This window comes from Lynx rufus, unplaced genomic scaffold (assembly GCF_022079265.1).
Source record: "Lynx rufus isolate CCGP_SWC_20201006 ecotype Redwood Valley unplaced genomic scaffold, mLynRuf1.p SCAF_15, whole genome shotgun sequence".
NCBI classification, from domain to species: Eukaryota; Metazoa; Chordata; class Mammalia; order Carnivora; family Felidae; genus Lynx; species Lynx rufus.
Genome location: NW_025814829.1, coordinates 20,100,656 through 20,116,391, shown reverse-complemented (window position 1 = coordinate 20,116,391; position 15,736 = coordinate 20,100,656). Strand labels below are relative to the sequence as shown.

Here is a 15,736-nt window from a genome sequence, read left to right as displayed (position 1 = left end):
AGCAGCCCCAGCAAAAACCCAGCTGGCTTGGGCTTTCTCTTTGCTTCTCCTATTGTTTTGATTTTCTCCCCCTCTGCTGTTGCTGGAAAAGGAAAACCAGCGATGGACAAAGGATGGTTAGAGTTGGGTCACGGAGCCAGTTTGTGGACATGCATCCAGCACTTTCCAGCTTCCAGAGTGCTCTCCCATGCCACCTTGTTGGCTCTCCCCACATCCAGCACGATGTGGTAAGAATCCAGGTTCAAATCGCTGCCTCTGCCCCTTACTAGCCCTATGAACTCGGGCTCGTTTCTTGGCTCCCTTCTGCCTCAGATCTCCCAAAGTAAAATGGGATAATCATAGTACTTTGTTCTTAAGAGTTGTTTCCAGGATTAAATGAGCACAGGTAAGACGGATAGAATCTTGCCTGGCACAGAGCCAACACTAGGCGAATGCTGGCCAGGGAGATGAAGGGCTCCGAGACATTGTAAGTAACTTGCCTCCTGGTTCTCAACACCAACTACCGTACCCTCTGATTCTTTAGTGGTCTGTCTTAGACAGACTGGGGGGCTTGGAGGGGAGGCGAGGGTGCTTCCACGGCTGCTCCAGCCAGATTGCCCGCCGTATTTCCATCAGCTGGAGCCTTCCAGGAGGGCTGGGATGGAGTTAGGCAGATGCAGATCCGCATGGGAGTTAGAGGGTAGGACAGGAACGGGAGAGGGAGAATGGGCCTGGGGAGTCAGGCAAGGTGAGTGGCAGACGGTGCGGGATAGGGAGAGGAGGTACGGTTCCCAGATCTGGGGAGAGGGTGACAAATGCCAGGATGGGGTAGCAGACCAGGCGCTAGCAACCCCGGACTCCACCTCGCAGCCCATGGGGAGAGGCTGCCTTCCTAGTTTCACGCTACTGAACCTCCTCTCCTTGAGTGGCCGGCCTGAGTTCTCCCGTTTCAACCACTGAGAAGTCCCAAGATCTCTCTTACACAGAGAAGGCTGTGGATTCCGAGCTGACCACAGAGAAGTGAGCAAGGCCGAGAAGCACAGGCTGTCCTGGGGGCACCGAGTGAAGGCCGGAGGGCTGTGTGGTCCCATGCCCTTGACTCTAGCCCCCAAATCTCTGAGCATGAGCCAGTCCTCAACATGGCAAGGGGGTGGGGGGGAGGAAACCAACTTACAGACCTCAGCACCCCCTGAATGTGTCTCCATCCTCAGAAGGAATCTCCCTCTGGAATCACCAGTTCAGCCTCTTCATTTCCGAGTGAGAGACCAGGCCCAGAGAGGGGAAGTGACTTGGTCCAGGTCACACAGCCTTGGCCCCAGACCCCAGGTTACCAGATCCCCTGCAGGCCCCATCCCCAAGTGGAAACCTCTCCTGGTGCCCCCTTTGTGGCTGGCTCCCAGCCTGGTCCTGTGGGGAGGGAGGTGCAGATCTCAGAAGGAGCACGCCCCTCACTGTAGCCCATGGCTTTTAGCCCTACATGAATTAGAAACAGCAATCACATAGGAATGAAAAGCCATAGGCCACAGCAGAGCTGAGGGGGTCCAGCGGTGGGAATCTCAAAAGGATGCGGGGAGCTGGGGGTACCTGGGGAGCCCTCCCTCCTCTTCCCACCAACCCTTCCCACCCACACTGCCACCCTCGAGGTACTGGGCCCCCCAGGTTACATTCTTTCACCATCCCCCACCACCTGCCCTGGCCCCAGCATTAAAGCCTTCCCAGTAATGAGTTTCCAGTTCTGGCCCCACAAAGTCCCCACACAATGGGCCTCACTCCGGGGTATGAGGAGGGGTAGCTTCCTGGCCATAAAGGACCTCCTCAAATTCCCTTAATTAGCCTCCAGCCCCCTGCTCCGGGTCCTTAACTACCCCCTCCCAGAGAGAGACAGTAAGGCCGGATCTTTTCAATGATACTGCAGCCAGTGCCCAGGGCCAGCCCCATATTAGACTCTCTCCTTACAAAGCTTAACCCTTCCTAGTCCAACCACAGGAAGCAGAGAGGGCAAAGGAGGGTGTGGGTAAAGGAGAGCTAAGATGAAGGCCTGAGTGTGGGCTTTGGGGGCCCCCGGGAATGGAAGGCAAAGGAGAACCAGAGGTTCTATTCTTGAGCACCCCCAAGGTGGGGGGCTGGCCCACACTGCCTCGAGTGGTCGGCGTGACTACAACTATACCTGTTCTCATGTGGTTTAGAGGAAAGCAGGGCCTTCTTTTCAGACCCAGGTGGAGGCGGGAAAAGGGCCTGAACTTGAAATCCCCACCAGCTGAGGGCGGCCTGCTTTGGACCCATCCCTGGGCGATGCTGTGGGAGCGGGTGCTTGGTGCTCTCCCTCCCTCGTTGACAGGATATACACAGGCACGGCCGGGGCTCAGGGCAGAGCTGAGTGGAGGGGAACCAAGGTCTCAGGACCCTGGAAAAGACGTGCTCTAAACATAAGGACTGTCTCCTAATTCCCTCTCCCATGACGGGTCAGTTGTGGGCAAGCATCAGCCTTGGGGGACAGGAGTTCAGGGGACTCCAGGTTTCAGGAAGCCTCAGGGGATTTGAGACCCCAAGGAGAAAATCAGAGGTCTTAGGCCCACATCAGGCCATGTCCCTGCCAGGGAGCAGCTGGGTCCTTCGCCCCAGGGGCAGGCTCACTCTTCTCTTCAGGACTCCAGCTGGACCGACCTCCTTTAACTGGGCTTCCCACACTCCAGCAGCAACAGGGTGTGTGTGCACATTCACTCACACACGTCTTATCCAACCTACCGCCAAACAGCTGGACACCCTCCAACGTCCCTGAACTTCTGGTCACCTGCCCCAACCCCAGAAACCTCTGGTTCTCCCTTGCCTCCCTCTCCCGTGGGCCCCCACATCCCAGACTCAGGACCTGCAAAGAACCGCGGGCTCCAAGCAGAATGCCCTCGGTCCCCTCCCAAGGGCCACTGGGGCCGGGGTCCAAGGGACGGCTCACCTGGCGGGCCCCCTGGCCCTGGCAGTCTCCCTGCCTTCCAGGCAGCCACTCACTCCTCCACTTACCCCCAGAAGCTCCACGCCCAGCGAGGGCAGGCCTCCTCCTTCTTCCCGCCCACCAGCCCGGGTCTGAGCGGTGCCCAACTCCACTTGACTCACTGAGAAGGCCTGGCTCGCCCCTCCCCCAGCCCGGTGGCCGGTAGGGTGAGGGTGGGCTGGGCCGGCAGGGGAGGTCAGGTATTCCTTCAACCCTGACTTGGGCCTGGGTAACAAAGGTCTCATTGAGCCTCTGGCTGTCTGGTCGGTGAAGCACAAACCTCTTGTATCTACTCGCTTTTGATCTCACTCCCTCTGAACCAGCCATGTATTACTCACGTCCCCCTGCCGGGCTATTGGTGTGGAGGGGCTGTTCCTCCCCTCCCTTCCTCCCCATCTCCTTTCTCTCCTTCCTTCCCCTGCTGCTCCCCTCCAGCTTTTTTATGGTTCATTTTTTTGGCAGGAGACCTGAGGCGGCTCCCCAGAGGCCCCCTCTCCTGCCTCGCTGCCCCTCCCCATCTCTGAAGCCCCTGTTCCTCCCCTCGCTCACGCCCCCACCCTGTGTCCCTCCGTACGCTGTACTCCCGCGCTTGTTTGAAGGTCCACGCACCGGCTCAGATCTGGCCCCTCCACCCACCCTCACCTGGTTCTTCCCTCAGATTCCCGGCCCTGGGCCCCTGAAAGGCTCAGCGCCGCCAGCCCCAGCCCACTGACAGGCCCCAAGTAAGCCCAGAAAGGGCGGCGTCTCTCCAAGGTGTTTCTGGGGCCAGAAACCAGGGAGTGAGGGGAGAGAACATCCGTCTGGTCTTAGGCAATGGCCAGGCCAGATCTCCTTGGAATGTGGAAGAAGGGGAAGCAGGTCAGGTAGCCCAGCCTCCTCTGCTTCCTCCAATCCTGAGAATCTGGAGGCGAGAACCCTAAGTGAAAGGCGGGGACCCTAAGGACCCACCTCAAGCTGGGGCCACCCCCCCTATTCCTGTCTCCTCTGGAGTCACCCCCCAAGCCTTCTGCAGCTCTGCTGGGGGGCTGAGAGCTAGGGCCCAGGCAGCCCACTGGCACATTCTCTCTGGCTTCCCCAGCCCTGTCCCCAGGGAGAGAGACAGTCACCTTTGAGGTCTGAGCTCTCCCCCAAAATGCCAGCAGATGCTAAGAATTCCCATGGTGGCCGGCTCCGGAGAGCTCTGCCACCCCCCTCCCCATGCCCACCACCTGCGGCCTCCTCCCCACCCCATCCTGGCCCTCAGGTACTCCCACTCAGCTGAGCTCAGAATTGGGGAAAGTTTCTCTTGCCCGGACAGAGGCCCCATTCTTCCTGCCGCTGGCTCTCATTGTCCCTCATGACTCCACACATTCTTGGGCCTCTAATGAGAAGCCAAGACAGCCACCTTCCTGCCCTGTGCTTGCAGCCTGGCCCTGCCACCTGCCCCTGGCAGGAGGTGGGGGAGGGGCAGGGGCGACCAGGAGAGAGTGCGAGGAGGAGGTGGGAGACCGAGGAGGAAGGAGCCGGAACTGGGAGAGACAGAGCAGAAAACGCTGACGGTGAAAGGGGCATGGAGTTGACAGCAGATGGAAACATAAGAGAAATCACAGAGGAGAAAGGGACAGGAACTGATACTTAATGGAGTGAAAAACTATGTCACGCACGCGCTAGGTCCCTGTTGCGTATAACCACTCAGTAATGTAAACGCTATTATTCCCATTTAGTACATGAGAAAACTGAGGCTTACAGAGGCAGGCAGGCGGGGAGGGTTGCTCTCAGAGAGGTATCCCTGGCCTCCTATAGTTCCCCTCAGGGTCTGTCTGCATGACTGGAGGGCAGAGACACTCCCCAGCCCCTGCTGTGTGCCCTCCCTCTCCAGTAGTAGCCCCTCCATTCCTACACACCTAGGGGAGAACAGAGGGCCAGCCTGGATACTGAAGCCTCTTCCACTGGGGAACAGGCTGCAGCGACTCCCTTTTTAGGGGTCCCGCTATGCCCTTCGAGGGCACGCAGTCAACCTGAACCTCAGCCTAAGTCTGGTCACTGAGGTTGCAGATGGTTCCAGCTAAGGATGAGCCCGATGGGGGAGCACTCCTTTGCAAGGAGAGGAGTGGGGATGGGGCTAGCCAGCCATTCACCCTGCTGTCCATAGAAGAGAAAGCCACAGATGGAGGGAGTCAGGGGACCAGCCTGGGCTCAGCTCAAGAAAGGACTGAAGACCCAGAGCTACTCCAAAAGGAAGCAGCGGGCTCCCTGACCCCGGAAGAAGTCAAACACAAGGTGGTCAACCCCTTCTCAGACCCACAGCCAGGTGCACAGGAGGTGCCCAATAAATGGTCTACTAGTGTAGAAGGGATCTTTGCACCCAGAAGGAAGCTAGATAGAGCAAATCTAAGGTCCCATCCCACTTCAAGATTTCACGAGTCAGCATTGGAGCTGACATCTCCTCTCAGAGCTTCTCAGACTTAGGTACCTTTTGGGTGTGTGTGGGGGGGGGGGGGTGGTTGGAGCCCAGCAACTCTGCGTCTTTGCTCACAGGGGCAGGAAACCAGGATGTTAGGAAGATTCTGAATAGGAGAATCCTATTCCTTCCTACACCAACCTGAAGGAGATTAAACTGGAAATATATATCACATTATTCTAAGGATGTTGGCTGAATGATACAGGTATGCATTTGTTGAATGAATGAACACACGGATGCGTGAATGGCTGATGAGCTTAGAAACAAGGACAAGAGATCCAGGTTCTCCCATATTCCAGGCTTGGTGTGCCTGGAGCCCCCTCATGCCTGTACTCTCCGGGAGGAGGGTTCCTGTGCTGCTGCAGGTTGTGGGTGTGGGTGGCATCTGACTCCACTCGCCACGAGGAGGGAGGCGCTGCTGAAACTCCAGAGGAGCCTCAGGGATTCGGTTCTGCTACCTCTGCCCCAAACAGATGCCTAGATTTGGAGTTGTAATTAGGATGGACCAGTGGGTGTAGTCTCTGGCCCAGAACCGACCCAGGAGAAGACTAGTTCCAGATGGGTCTGCCAGTCTCCCGTGCGTGGTCCTCCAGACCTGAATCGGGCTAGCGGTGTGCTTGTACTGAAACAGGATGAGTGCCCTATTTCTGGACCCTTCAGTAGGGCTCCCCCAGGGCTCAAACTCCCACTGCTCCTGACTCTATCTCTACTCCAGAGTGTAACCAGCTCGGGTTCCCTCTTAGTGGCTGGCTCCACTGAGCAAGAAAGCACAGAGAGGTCAGGCATGAATATTCCCTTTTCCCAAGGGTTTTCTAGAATTGTCTCAGGAGCCTCAGCTCTGAGCCCTCTAGGGCAAACAGAGGGAGCTCCAGGCCTGGCAGGGTCCCTGGGCTCTTAGGGAAGAAGGGAGAAGGGAGACCTCATGCTGTCTCAGGAAATCAAGGCAGAGAGAGACCAAGGGGAAGGAGCGTGCAAGAGTGTCTCTCCAGCCTTGACGCTTCCTGCCCCTGCATCTGATTTCTACTAAGCTCCAGGACCGGGCTGTGGGAGGAAGAAGAACCCAGGAAAGTGCTTGTGTCACCAGAATCCAGCCTCCCCAAACACAGGACCCAGGCCACAGTTTTGCCTCTCAGAGCAGTTATGCTGTTAAAGAAAAATACAACGGGTCATTGGCAAACTCAATGCATTTCAACCTGAGCAGTTCATGAATTCCAAAATGTTCTGATGTTCTCCCCAGGCCCAATTCCTCCCCAACTCCTTTCCTCCGCTGCCCCCCTAAACCCACATAGGGCAATGGCAGCCCAGCCTAAAGAATTACACAGCTGGGCTCTCCCAAGCCCTTCCGGAGTACCTCTCAGAGGAAGAGGCAGGCAGAAATAAAGGGTGGGGAGAAGGTCCGTGGGGACGGCCGTTCATTTAGCAAACGTGCCCTGGGCACAAATAATGGGACAGGCACTGTGCTACCAGGAGACAGCACTCAGGAAGTCAGCCACCAAGCAGGCAGTCCAGTGGGAAGACAGGCCCATAGGCATAGGATTGCATTCAGAGCAGTCACTGCCACCCTGATCCCTGTCTCCCCCACCACCCAGAGCCTTTATACCACCTCCTGGGGGTCACACTGAACTTGGTTCTCCCTATTTGAGGGTTCCTCCTTCCTCATAGTGCTTTTAGGAGTGGCCCAGCTGGATAGATATTCACTTCTTCGTGTGTGTGTGTGTGTGTGTGTGTGTGTGTGTGTGTGTGTGTAAGTGGAATCTTCCTCTTTCTCCTCTGCTAGGCCCCAGTAGGGTGATGGGAGCTGGAACTGAGTGACAGATAGAAACTGTTCCCAGTCCCAAGCCTTAGCCTTGTCCTCCGAAGGATGCAAGCAGGGTTTCCAGGCCACCAAAACTGGCCCCCAAGGGGGCTTCTTAAAGGACAATCAATTCAGAGCTCTGTGATCTTAGGGCTCCCATCCCAGCCTCAGAGGGCTGAATTTCCCTCTGAAGTTAGCCCTTCTTTAAGGCTTAAGTCGGGCCAAGTTGTTCACCAGCAGAGAAAGGTACATTGAAAAATCACCAGGAGAGAGTAAAATCAGACCTGAAGAGGAATTTGTTAATGACCGTTGAGGGGAGGAGGGCAGGATACTATGCTTTCAAAGGGAGGCTGTGGAATGTCGGTCAGGAAGGGAGGGCTCTCCCTTGGGCACCCAGGCGCCCTCTCCTGACAGGTTTGGTAGAGCCGGGGGCTGGTGGCCAGCCCGGTTCCCTAGGGGCACCCTGTCATGGACCCTTTCTTAGGAAAGGGAGCAGCTATCCTCTCTACAAATGCCTCCCCCGCCCCCACCCAGACAAGGCTCCCGCTCCCTGGCGGGCCTCCAGCTCCAGCCCCTCTTAGATGTGCAAGGGCCCTAGGGTTGAGAAGGGAGGTGGGCAGAGGACCCAGGGCCAAGAGTTGGTGGTTTTTGCTCATAGAAATGGCTTCTCTCAGCCTCCCAGGCTGGGGTCTCCTGAAGACCACTGTCCCAGGGGCACCGGACACCTCGGCTTTTCCCTTTTTAGTGCTAAACAAATGCACAGGTGTCACAAAGTCCTGATCCCTGCCTCATTTATAGCCCCGTCCCCATCCAACCCCACACCATGGGGTGAAGGCAAGGGGGGAGGCACCCAAAGCGGGTTTCTCTCTAGCTCCCTCTCATACTCCCCCCCACCCCCCCGCCTGAATCCTACCAGCTGCAAAAACCTTTATAAGGAACAAAGGCAATGGGGGCGGGGTGGGGGGGCTTCCCTTTGGCGGACCTGGGGCTGCGGTTGACGCAGCCCGCAGCCGGTCGGCGCTGGCGCTGGCTTTCAGGTGAGTGCCTGAACCCGCATCCCGGAGTCCGCCCATGCCTCAAGGACCCCTCATCGCCCAGCCAAACCCCTCGGCGAAGAGGCAAGTCCTCCTCAGCTGCTCCTGGCCCTCAACCCGGCCGAGGGGGTCCCCGACTCGCAGCACTTTCTGCCTATTTGGTTTCGCTCAGTACTCACAGTTCGGATGCTAAGCCGTCTCCTCTCTCGCACTCACTTCCTTTGTCTCTTTCTCTCTCTCTCCCTCTCCAACCTCTCTCTCCCTCTCCAACCTCTCTCTCTCTCTCTCTCTCTCTTCCCTCCTTGTCTGATTCTCTGCTGTAGCTTCCAGTGGAGAAAAATAATTATTCTTCTCAATGGGTTCGCACGGGGCGCACGCACACACGCGCGCACGCGCGCGCGCGCACACACACACACACAGACACACACACACACACACACCGCCGTGGTACCCAATCAATGCACAAATCTTCGGGGTCCCTTTAACCTCTGCGGATGACTCCGGGAGTTAATTATGAAGCCTATTTCGGCGCAGCATAAATATGCATTAAGGTATGATATGACAACCGATGCGCTGAACTTCAGGGAACTGGCATTTAGACAGACTTCGTCTCGCCGCCCCCCCCCCCCCCCCGCATAGCCCCAAGAGCCACCTCCACAGCCTCTCTCCCTCCCGGGGCTAGCAGTGGCCCCAGCGAGCTCCCACCCGGGTGGAAGCGGGCCGCGTAACCGCGTCGGCGCGGCACCGCTGGCCCGGAGACCCCCTCGTGCGCCCCCTGCGGTCGGGGCAGACCTTCAGCCGGCGACTCCCCTTCCCCCCCACGCCCGCAGGCCCGGCCCGGGCGGTTGCGCTTCCCCGCCTACCGCACGCTGCCCGTCTGTGAACAAACTCCGCGCTCAGTCCTTTGAGCAGCGGGCAAGAGCGAGACCGCTACCTGCCCGCACGCCCGAGTCCGGGGCTGAGCGCGAAGGACCCGGGACGCGGTTCAACTCGCGTTCAGGCCCAGCCGCCTCGCGTCTTCGGGTCCCGCCGCCCCCCGGGCCGGTCCCGACCCACACACACAGACACGCATTTGCACACGAGCGCGCACACACAGGCACGCACACGTATGTGCACACACAGGCACTCCCGCGCGCGCTCACGCCTGCACACACTCAGGGTTATAACAAAGGAAGAGGGGGCCAGCGCTGCCTTACTTTTCTCTCTCTTCTCCTCTCTTTTGCAGCCCCCCAGCCCCGGGCCGGCGTGCCCGGCCCACCCCGCCCTCAGCGCCAGTCCGACGGCAGCTGCGGCCGGCATTCCCCGGCAGCGCGTCGGGGCGGCAACTTCGCGCCCGGGCGCCCGCGCCTCGCAGCCCGGCGGGCGGGAGACAAAAGCTGCGGCGCCGCCGGAGGCCGCGCGGCCAAGGTGTGCTCGCTAATTGTCAGGAAATGTGTGTGTGCGCGCCGGGAGCCCGCAGGGGCGGGGAGGGGGCGGCGGCGGGAGGGGGAGAGGGGACGAGGAGACCCACCCCCCCACCCCCCCCACCCCCCAGTCCCTGCCACTCGCCAGCGCCGGGCACCCGAACCGGGATTAGAGAATAAATTATCTGCTCTCTTCTCATTGGGCTGTGGCTGAGGACGCCGTCGGCGGCGCCGGGCTGGGAGCTCGCCCGGCTCTTTGCATTCACCGCACAGCTCCGGCTCGCCTCGCTTCGCGGGGGCCGAGAGCTCCGAGCCTTGGCTCCAGACACCAGAGGACACCGGCCGGCTGTCCGCGCCGCCCCTCCCCCGCTGCCCGCCTCAGCCTGACCCCTCTCCCCTCCCGAATCTGGTGCCTTGGGGACGTAGAGACTGAGAAAGAGAAGCCCAGAGGATGGAAATCTCAGAGTCCCTTCCACCCCTCTCTCGTTTCACCCCCTCTCCTAGGAGAAAGACGTGGGGGGTGGGGTGGGGGGGGTCACTGGGGTCGGACACCTGAGCCAAGCCCACCTCAGTCCCTGAGAGTTTTGGGAGCCCCCTGAGAGGATACCTCCCAGGACCAAGTCCCCCTCCTTGGGAGTCATCTCCTGCCCTCCACCCGGCAGTAACGACAAAGAGGAGACGGCACTCAGGTCTTTGCTTTCTCCTCCGTCCAGCCCCACCAGCTCCGGCAGAATCTTGTTCCCCACTTTCCTGAGCCTTTCCGTGGCCCACCTGGGAAGATAGGTCATTAACTGCAAAGGAAATGTGCTCTGGTTCAAAGCAGCTCCCTGCCAAGAATGCATTCATTCATTCATTCATTCAGCAACATGCAGGACCACCCCTGTGCTGTGACATGGGCTAGGCACCAGGAATACAAAGGGGAAAGATTCAGATGACACAGTCACGTCAAAATAAAATAAAATAACAACTGTGCAAGAGGTGCTATATCAATACATAGGCCACTTTGAACCCAGAGGCAGAAGTGACTAACTTCAGCCATTCATTCAACAAATAATTTAGCATGTCTTAAGTGCCAGGCTCTGTGCTGAGCCAGTGGGCTTGGTGCCCACCCCCCTGGAGCAGACAGTCTGGTGGACAAGATGGGCACTGGCTGGTGTGATATGAGCTAATCAGAGGCACGGGGGGAAAGGGCAAATAGCAGGGGCTCTTAATCTCCTCTGGGGAGCCCAGAAAGGCTTGTGTGAGAAAATGAGATCTAAGTCAAGCCCTAAAAGATGAAAAAGAGATAACTACGTGAAGATGGGATGGGGGGTGGGGGGCGGCGGAGGACAACGGAAGAGTTCTGGGCAGAAAGAACTTTCTAGAAAGGCCCTTGAGCTGCTGGTAACTGGCTCATTAGAAGGCAAGTAATCCGCTACCTTGCAGAGAGGGAGATGGGCTGGAGAAGAACTAGGAGAGCTGCCTGGATTAGTATTTACAGATATAACCCAGGGCAGACTTCTCCATGTCCCACAGCTTAATGTTCTGGAAGAGGCTCACTTGTATGCTGTTATGTCTCATTCTAGGCCAACCCCATAACCCACCGCCATTTTGCTTCTAGTCACTGTCTGTTGCAACCAGACCAACTCTGTGCCTTCTAAAGACAACACTAAAACCAAGAACAGAGACGAAGGCAGCCCTGCTTCAGTGTATCACTTCTCAGAGGCTTGGACCACTATTTGCTCTGTCATTCAGTGATTCGGTGACCTGTGGCCCTCACATGGGGAAGCTGTCCTTAGAACTGGCCTAGACTCCTTTCCATGTGCTGAGATTGGATGCTTTCCAAGCAGTTCTGCATTTATAATCCCTAGATTCTCACAATAGCCCTGTGAGTTAAGTTTATCTCCAACAGACAGATGAGGAAACTGAGAGTCAGAAACGGAGTGGCCTGCCTGGTGCCACATACAGTTGCTGTAGCCAGGCAGAGTTTATGGCTCCCCATCTTCTCTCCACCAGATTTTAGGTATTTGCCAGCCTCCTCTCCTCATTGGTGAGCCCCAGGAGGGTAGGGGTTCGGTGATCCCCTGTCTCTACGAGAATGTCTTCAGCACCTAGGACAGGGCCCTGCGCAGAGCCAACCTTGTGGAATGAGTGAACCTTGTGGAATGAGTGAACCTTGTGGAATGAGTGAACGAGTGACTGGGGTGGGGGCTGGGAGATGCTGATACAACCCACTGGGAACATGTTATAGCGGAAACTGCATAGGCTTTGGATTCACACATACTTCAGTTGGAATTGCCACTGTTACTAACACACTTAGACTTTCCGAGTCATTGTTCCCCTGTCTTCCAAATGGGATTCATAATACCCACCAAAGAAGGCTGCTGTGAAGATTAAGTGACGTTTGGTATATGTGGAATATCTGTGGAAAAATACACAAGACGTTGCTAACAGCAGTTACTTCTGGGAAGGGGATTCAAGTGGATATGGCACAGGAATATATAGAGAAACCCACTTTTCATGATTTACCTCCAGTGGTTGTGATGTGTTACCATGTGCATGTTTTGCCTGAGTAATTAAAGTGAGCAATAAAATATTTTAATGAGATAATATGCGCAGCAACATAACAACAGCAATAAAAACGGCACTCTACACACATTTGTTGAACTGAACTGAGTTTTGCCATTTGAAACATCAGGAGGTACCTATGACTCTGGCCTAAAGGTTTGCACACTGCCCTGTCTGCAGGCGAAGGCAAAGATGTCTAACCAGGCGAGATATTTACCAACCCAGAAATTCTACAGTTCAAACCCTTAGTCACAGAGGGAAACAGCATCCCAGCAGGCTCATTATTCTATTGTGAATCCTGGGAAGTAACAGGAGATGGAGGAGGATAGAGCAGGGGTGATGGGGAAGGAAAGCTGGGGGGTGGGGGCAGACCCCCCGTAGGCATCATGCTGCCCAGAGACACTAAGGCAGAAAGGGCTCCCAGACCTACCCTTATAGTGTTGCCCTTCCAGAGCTTAGCAAGCGAGCTACCTACCCAGGTACCCCGTGGCCCCCAAGGAAAGCTGAGAGCAGCAGGTGCAGAGCCTAAGGAGGGGAGTGGGCTTTCTCCTGTTACCCTCTAGGTATTGAGGTCCCAGGGCAGGACAGGGCAGCCATTCATCAGCCAACACAAAGAGACACTTTCTCAGCTGCACGGAGACCAGGCCAGGTCACCTCAGACACTGGGGCATAACATCAGTGGGAACTTTAGAGGCCTCTTTTAAAAAGCTTTGGACTGTCACATGTAGTAGTATTGGGGGAGGGGTTGGGACAGGAAGGAAGCATGTCGTGGGAGATTCTGGAGAGGGAAAGAAAAAGTGGCCTGAGCCTCAGTGAAACAAAGGGAGGGCAAACAGGATCAGAAAAGCTAGAAAAATAGAAATCAAAAGAAATGGAAATCATTTCTTCCGGACGAACAGCAGGTAAGGGAGAAAAGGAAATAAAGTCAAAGGCACAGGCCTGGAATAGCCATCTTTCAGTCTAAGGGAAGGATGTGGCTGCTCCCTTTTCTGTTGTGAGTTTCCAGAGAAGGGCCTCAGCAGAGCATCTGAGGTAGGGCTGTGGGGGACGGGGATGTCCTGAAGCTCAACCTGAAATAGGTCACTTTCCTGGTCCTCTCCTTTGCCTCCTGTCCACCTCTTCCTAATTAAGGCAGAACACAACCAGAGTCCAGTCCCTGGTCAGTCTTGAACACAGGAATGATTTTCATTAGAAGGGACAAAGTGCAAGCTATTTATATAGTCAGCACTCAGAAGTCCTTAGAGATTGTCATCACCCCCAGGATCCTGAGTACCTATTGTATTCAGTGCACTAGGTTGTGACCTGCCCCTATTACAGTCACCAGAGCATCAGCCATAGGCGGTTTAAATTAATGAATACATCGAGTGCCTCTCACAGCACTAAACACCTCAGGGATACGTGGATTAATTTCATGCATCCTTTTCTTCAGTCGAGTCCTCGTAGGTGCCAGCTACATACTCTAGACTATAGGTAGCCCTACCTGACCACCCTTCTTTTAATGACAATGTCAAGACATGCTCCATCATGTCTCGCATCCCAAATCCTAACCTCCCACATTGTCCATAATTCCAAAGACTGGAAACCCCTAATAACTCTGTATAGCTACCGACTGCATCCCATCTCCCACCTCTCTCCCATTCTCGCACCTTGCCTCTAAAACCTCTGGAACTCAGTCTGCCACTAGCCAACGCCCCTCTGTCCTCAGACCCTTCCTTGAGCATTCCCTTGACTGTCTTGCTCTACTGACACCTGGCTGTCCCCTGGAGACACTGCCTCCCAATAGCCTTGTCTACTGTCAAGGATGAAGGATAACAAAAACAGTGAAGGCTGTTCTTTTCTCTAGTACCCCACGTACCTCAGGGTCTATAGTGCTGTTCCAAACTACTTCTCCTCCTGCCTCCCGCAAAAACGTCAGCATGTTTGATACGAATGGGGTTAGACCTCACCTCATAGGCTACATTTTTGCTGTCGTTTCCAGCCTCTCCCAAGGTCATCCCCTAAACCCTGCCCTCACCAATATGTTTACCTCCAGTTATCCCATTTTCAGGCATCCCAGCCCCCCAGTGCCTCCTATCAACCCCGTTAACTTTCAGTGAGACCTCCATTCTGCCTATTGTTTGATCTCATAGGGACCTGATGTGCCAAAACAGTTTTTATTGTCCACCGTGCTCTGCATGTGACCATTTTATCCCTTAACCAGCTTCATTATCATGTCTACTGCTGTGATCTCTTACAAATGCCCTCACCGGCTTTGCCTCTCTTTCTTACCTCTGTTGTACTTTTCTGGCAAAATCCTAATCCTGGCTAAACCTGGCTACCCACCTACCCTTCACCTGTACCCAAGCAACCGAACGTTACTGAGGAAAATCATACAGCTCTGCTTATCCACTGGTCTTACTCTAAACTTGCAACTTGAAATCTCCTGAGAGCACTGGGTCCTGCCTACCACACCTCTGCACTTCCCCGGTGTATTCCCTTTTCCCTCCCTCTCAAATAACTATTTCATGCCTCCCCTCTCCTTCTCTCTTCAACCCTCCCATATCCTCCCTCCTACGTCACTGATATAATTAAAAAATGCAAATGAATGAGAGCTATTTCATTTCCCCCACCAACCCATCTGCATGATCTCTACTTGTATTCTCTGCCCTCCCTGTAGATGAAGAGGCTCCGTGTTCTCTGGGGCCAGTCCCCCCATTTGTGCACTGGACCCCATTTGTTCCTTCCATGACTTTGCTTCTTGCAATTGTCCCTCTGTCTCCTGAGTCAGTGGTCTCTCCCATGCCTACTAACATAAAAAGTATGCCTTAATATTGCCCACCTTAAAAAACCTTCCCTTTCCCCCACATCTTTTTCTAGGCAAGATTCCATTTCTTTATTGTTTTATAGTAAGCCTCAAAACAGTTCCCTGCAATCACTCTATACCTCCTTACCTACGGTGTCTCCTCAACTCACTCCACTTTGACTTCTGTCTCCATCACCTGCTGACATCTCCCGCCAAGGTCATCAGCAACATTCTCTCTCTCTCCCTCTCTCTCTCTCTCTCTCAACAGCTTCTCTCTTACCAAATCCAAGAGCCAAAGTCAATCTGACTTACTTACCATCAGTGTTTAACACAATTGACTACTCTTTCCTTCTTAAAACACTCTTCCCTTGAAACACAAGGGCTCTCTTCTCTCAACATTCTCTAACTTTCTCTCAAGACAGTCTCTCATCCAGTCCTGTGACTTTAAAGATCAACCTCTCCCTGAGCTGCAGGCCTGCATATCCAACCTTGACCTCTCCACTTGGATGCTGTATTCACTTCCTAAGGCTGCTGTGACAAAGTACCATAAGTTGTGTGGCTTAAAACAACAGAAATTTATTGTCTCGCAATCGTGGAGGCCAGAAATCCCAAATCAAGGTGCCGGCAGCACCACACTCCCTGTGAGGGCTCTAGGGGGGATCCTTTTTTTGCCTCTTCCAGCTTTGGGGAGCCCCAGATGTTCTTTGGCTTGTGACAGTACTGCTCTGATCTCTGCCTCCATCTTCCCATGGTATTTTCTGTAAGTCCCA

General features: G+C 55.2%; 1 protein-coding gene across 1 annotated transcript in view; it reads left to right on the top strand.

The window, feature by feature from the left end:
* Positions 1-8,146: 8,146 nt before the first annotated feature.
* Positions 8,147-15,736, top strand: part of CDK18 (cyclin dependent kinase 18) — a 70,006-nt gene continuing 62,416 nt past the window's right edge. Inside the window, exons 1-4 of the mRNA XM_047076441.1 lie at positions 8,147-8,237; positions 8,299-8,405; positions 9,065-9,113; positions 9,460-9,641. Coding sequence (XP_046932397.1) covers positions 8,147-8,237; positions 8,299-8,405; positions 9,065-9,113; positions 9,460-9,641 — 429 coding nt within the window. The remainder of the gene's footprint in view (positions 8,238-8,298; positions 8,406-9,064; positions 9,114-9,459; positions 9,642-15,736) is intronic.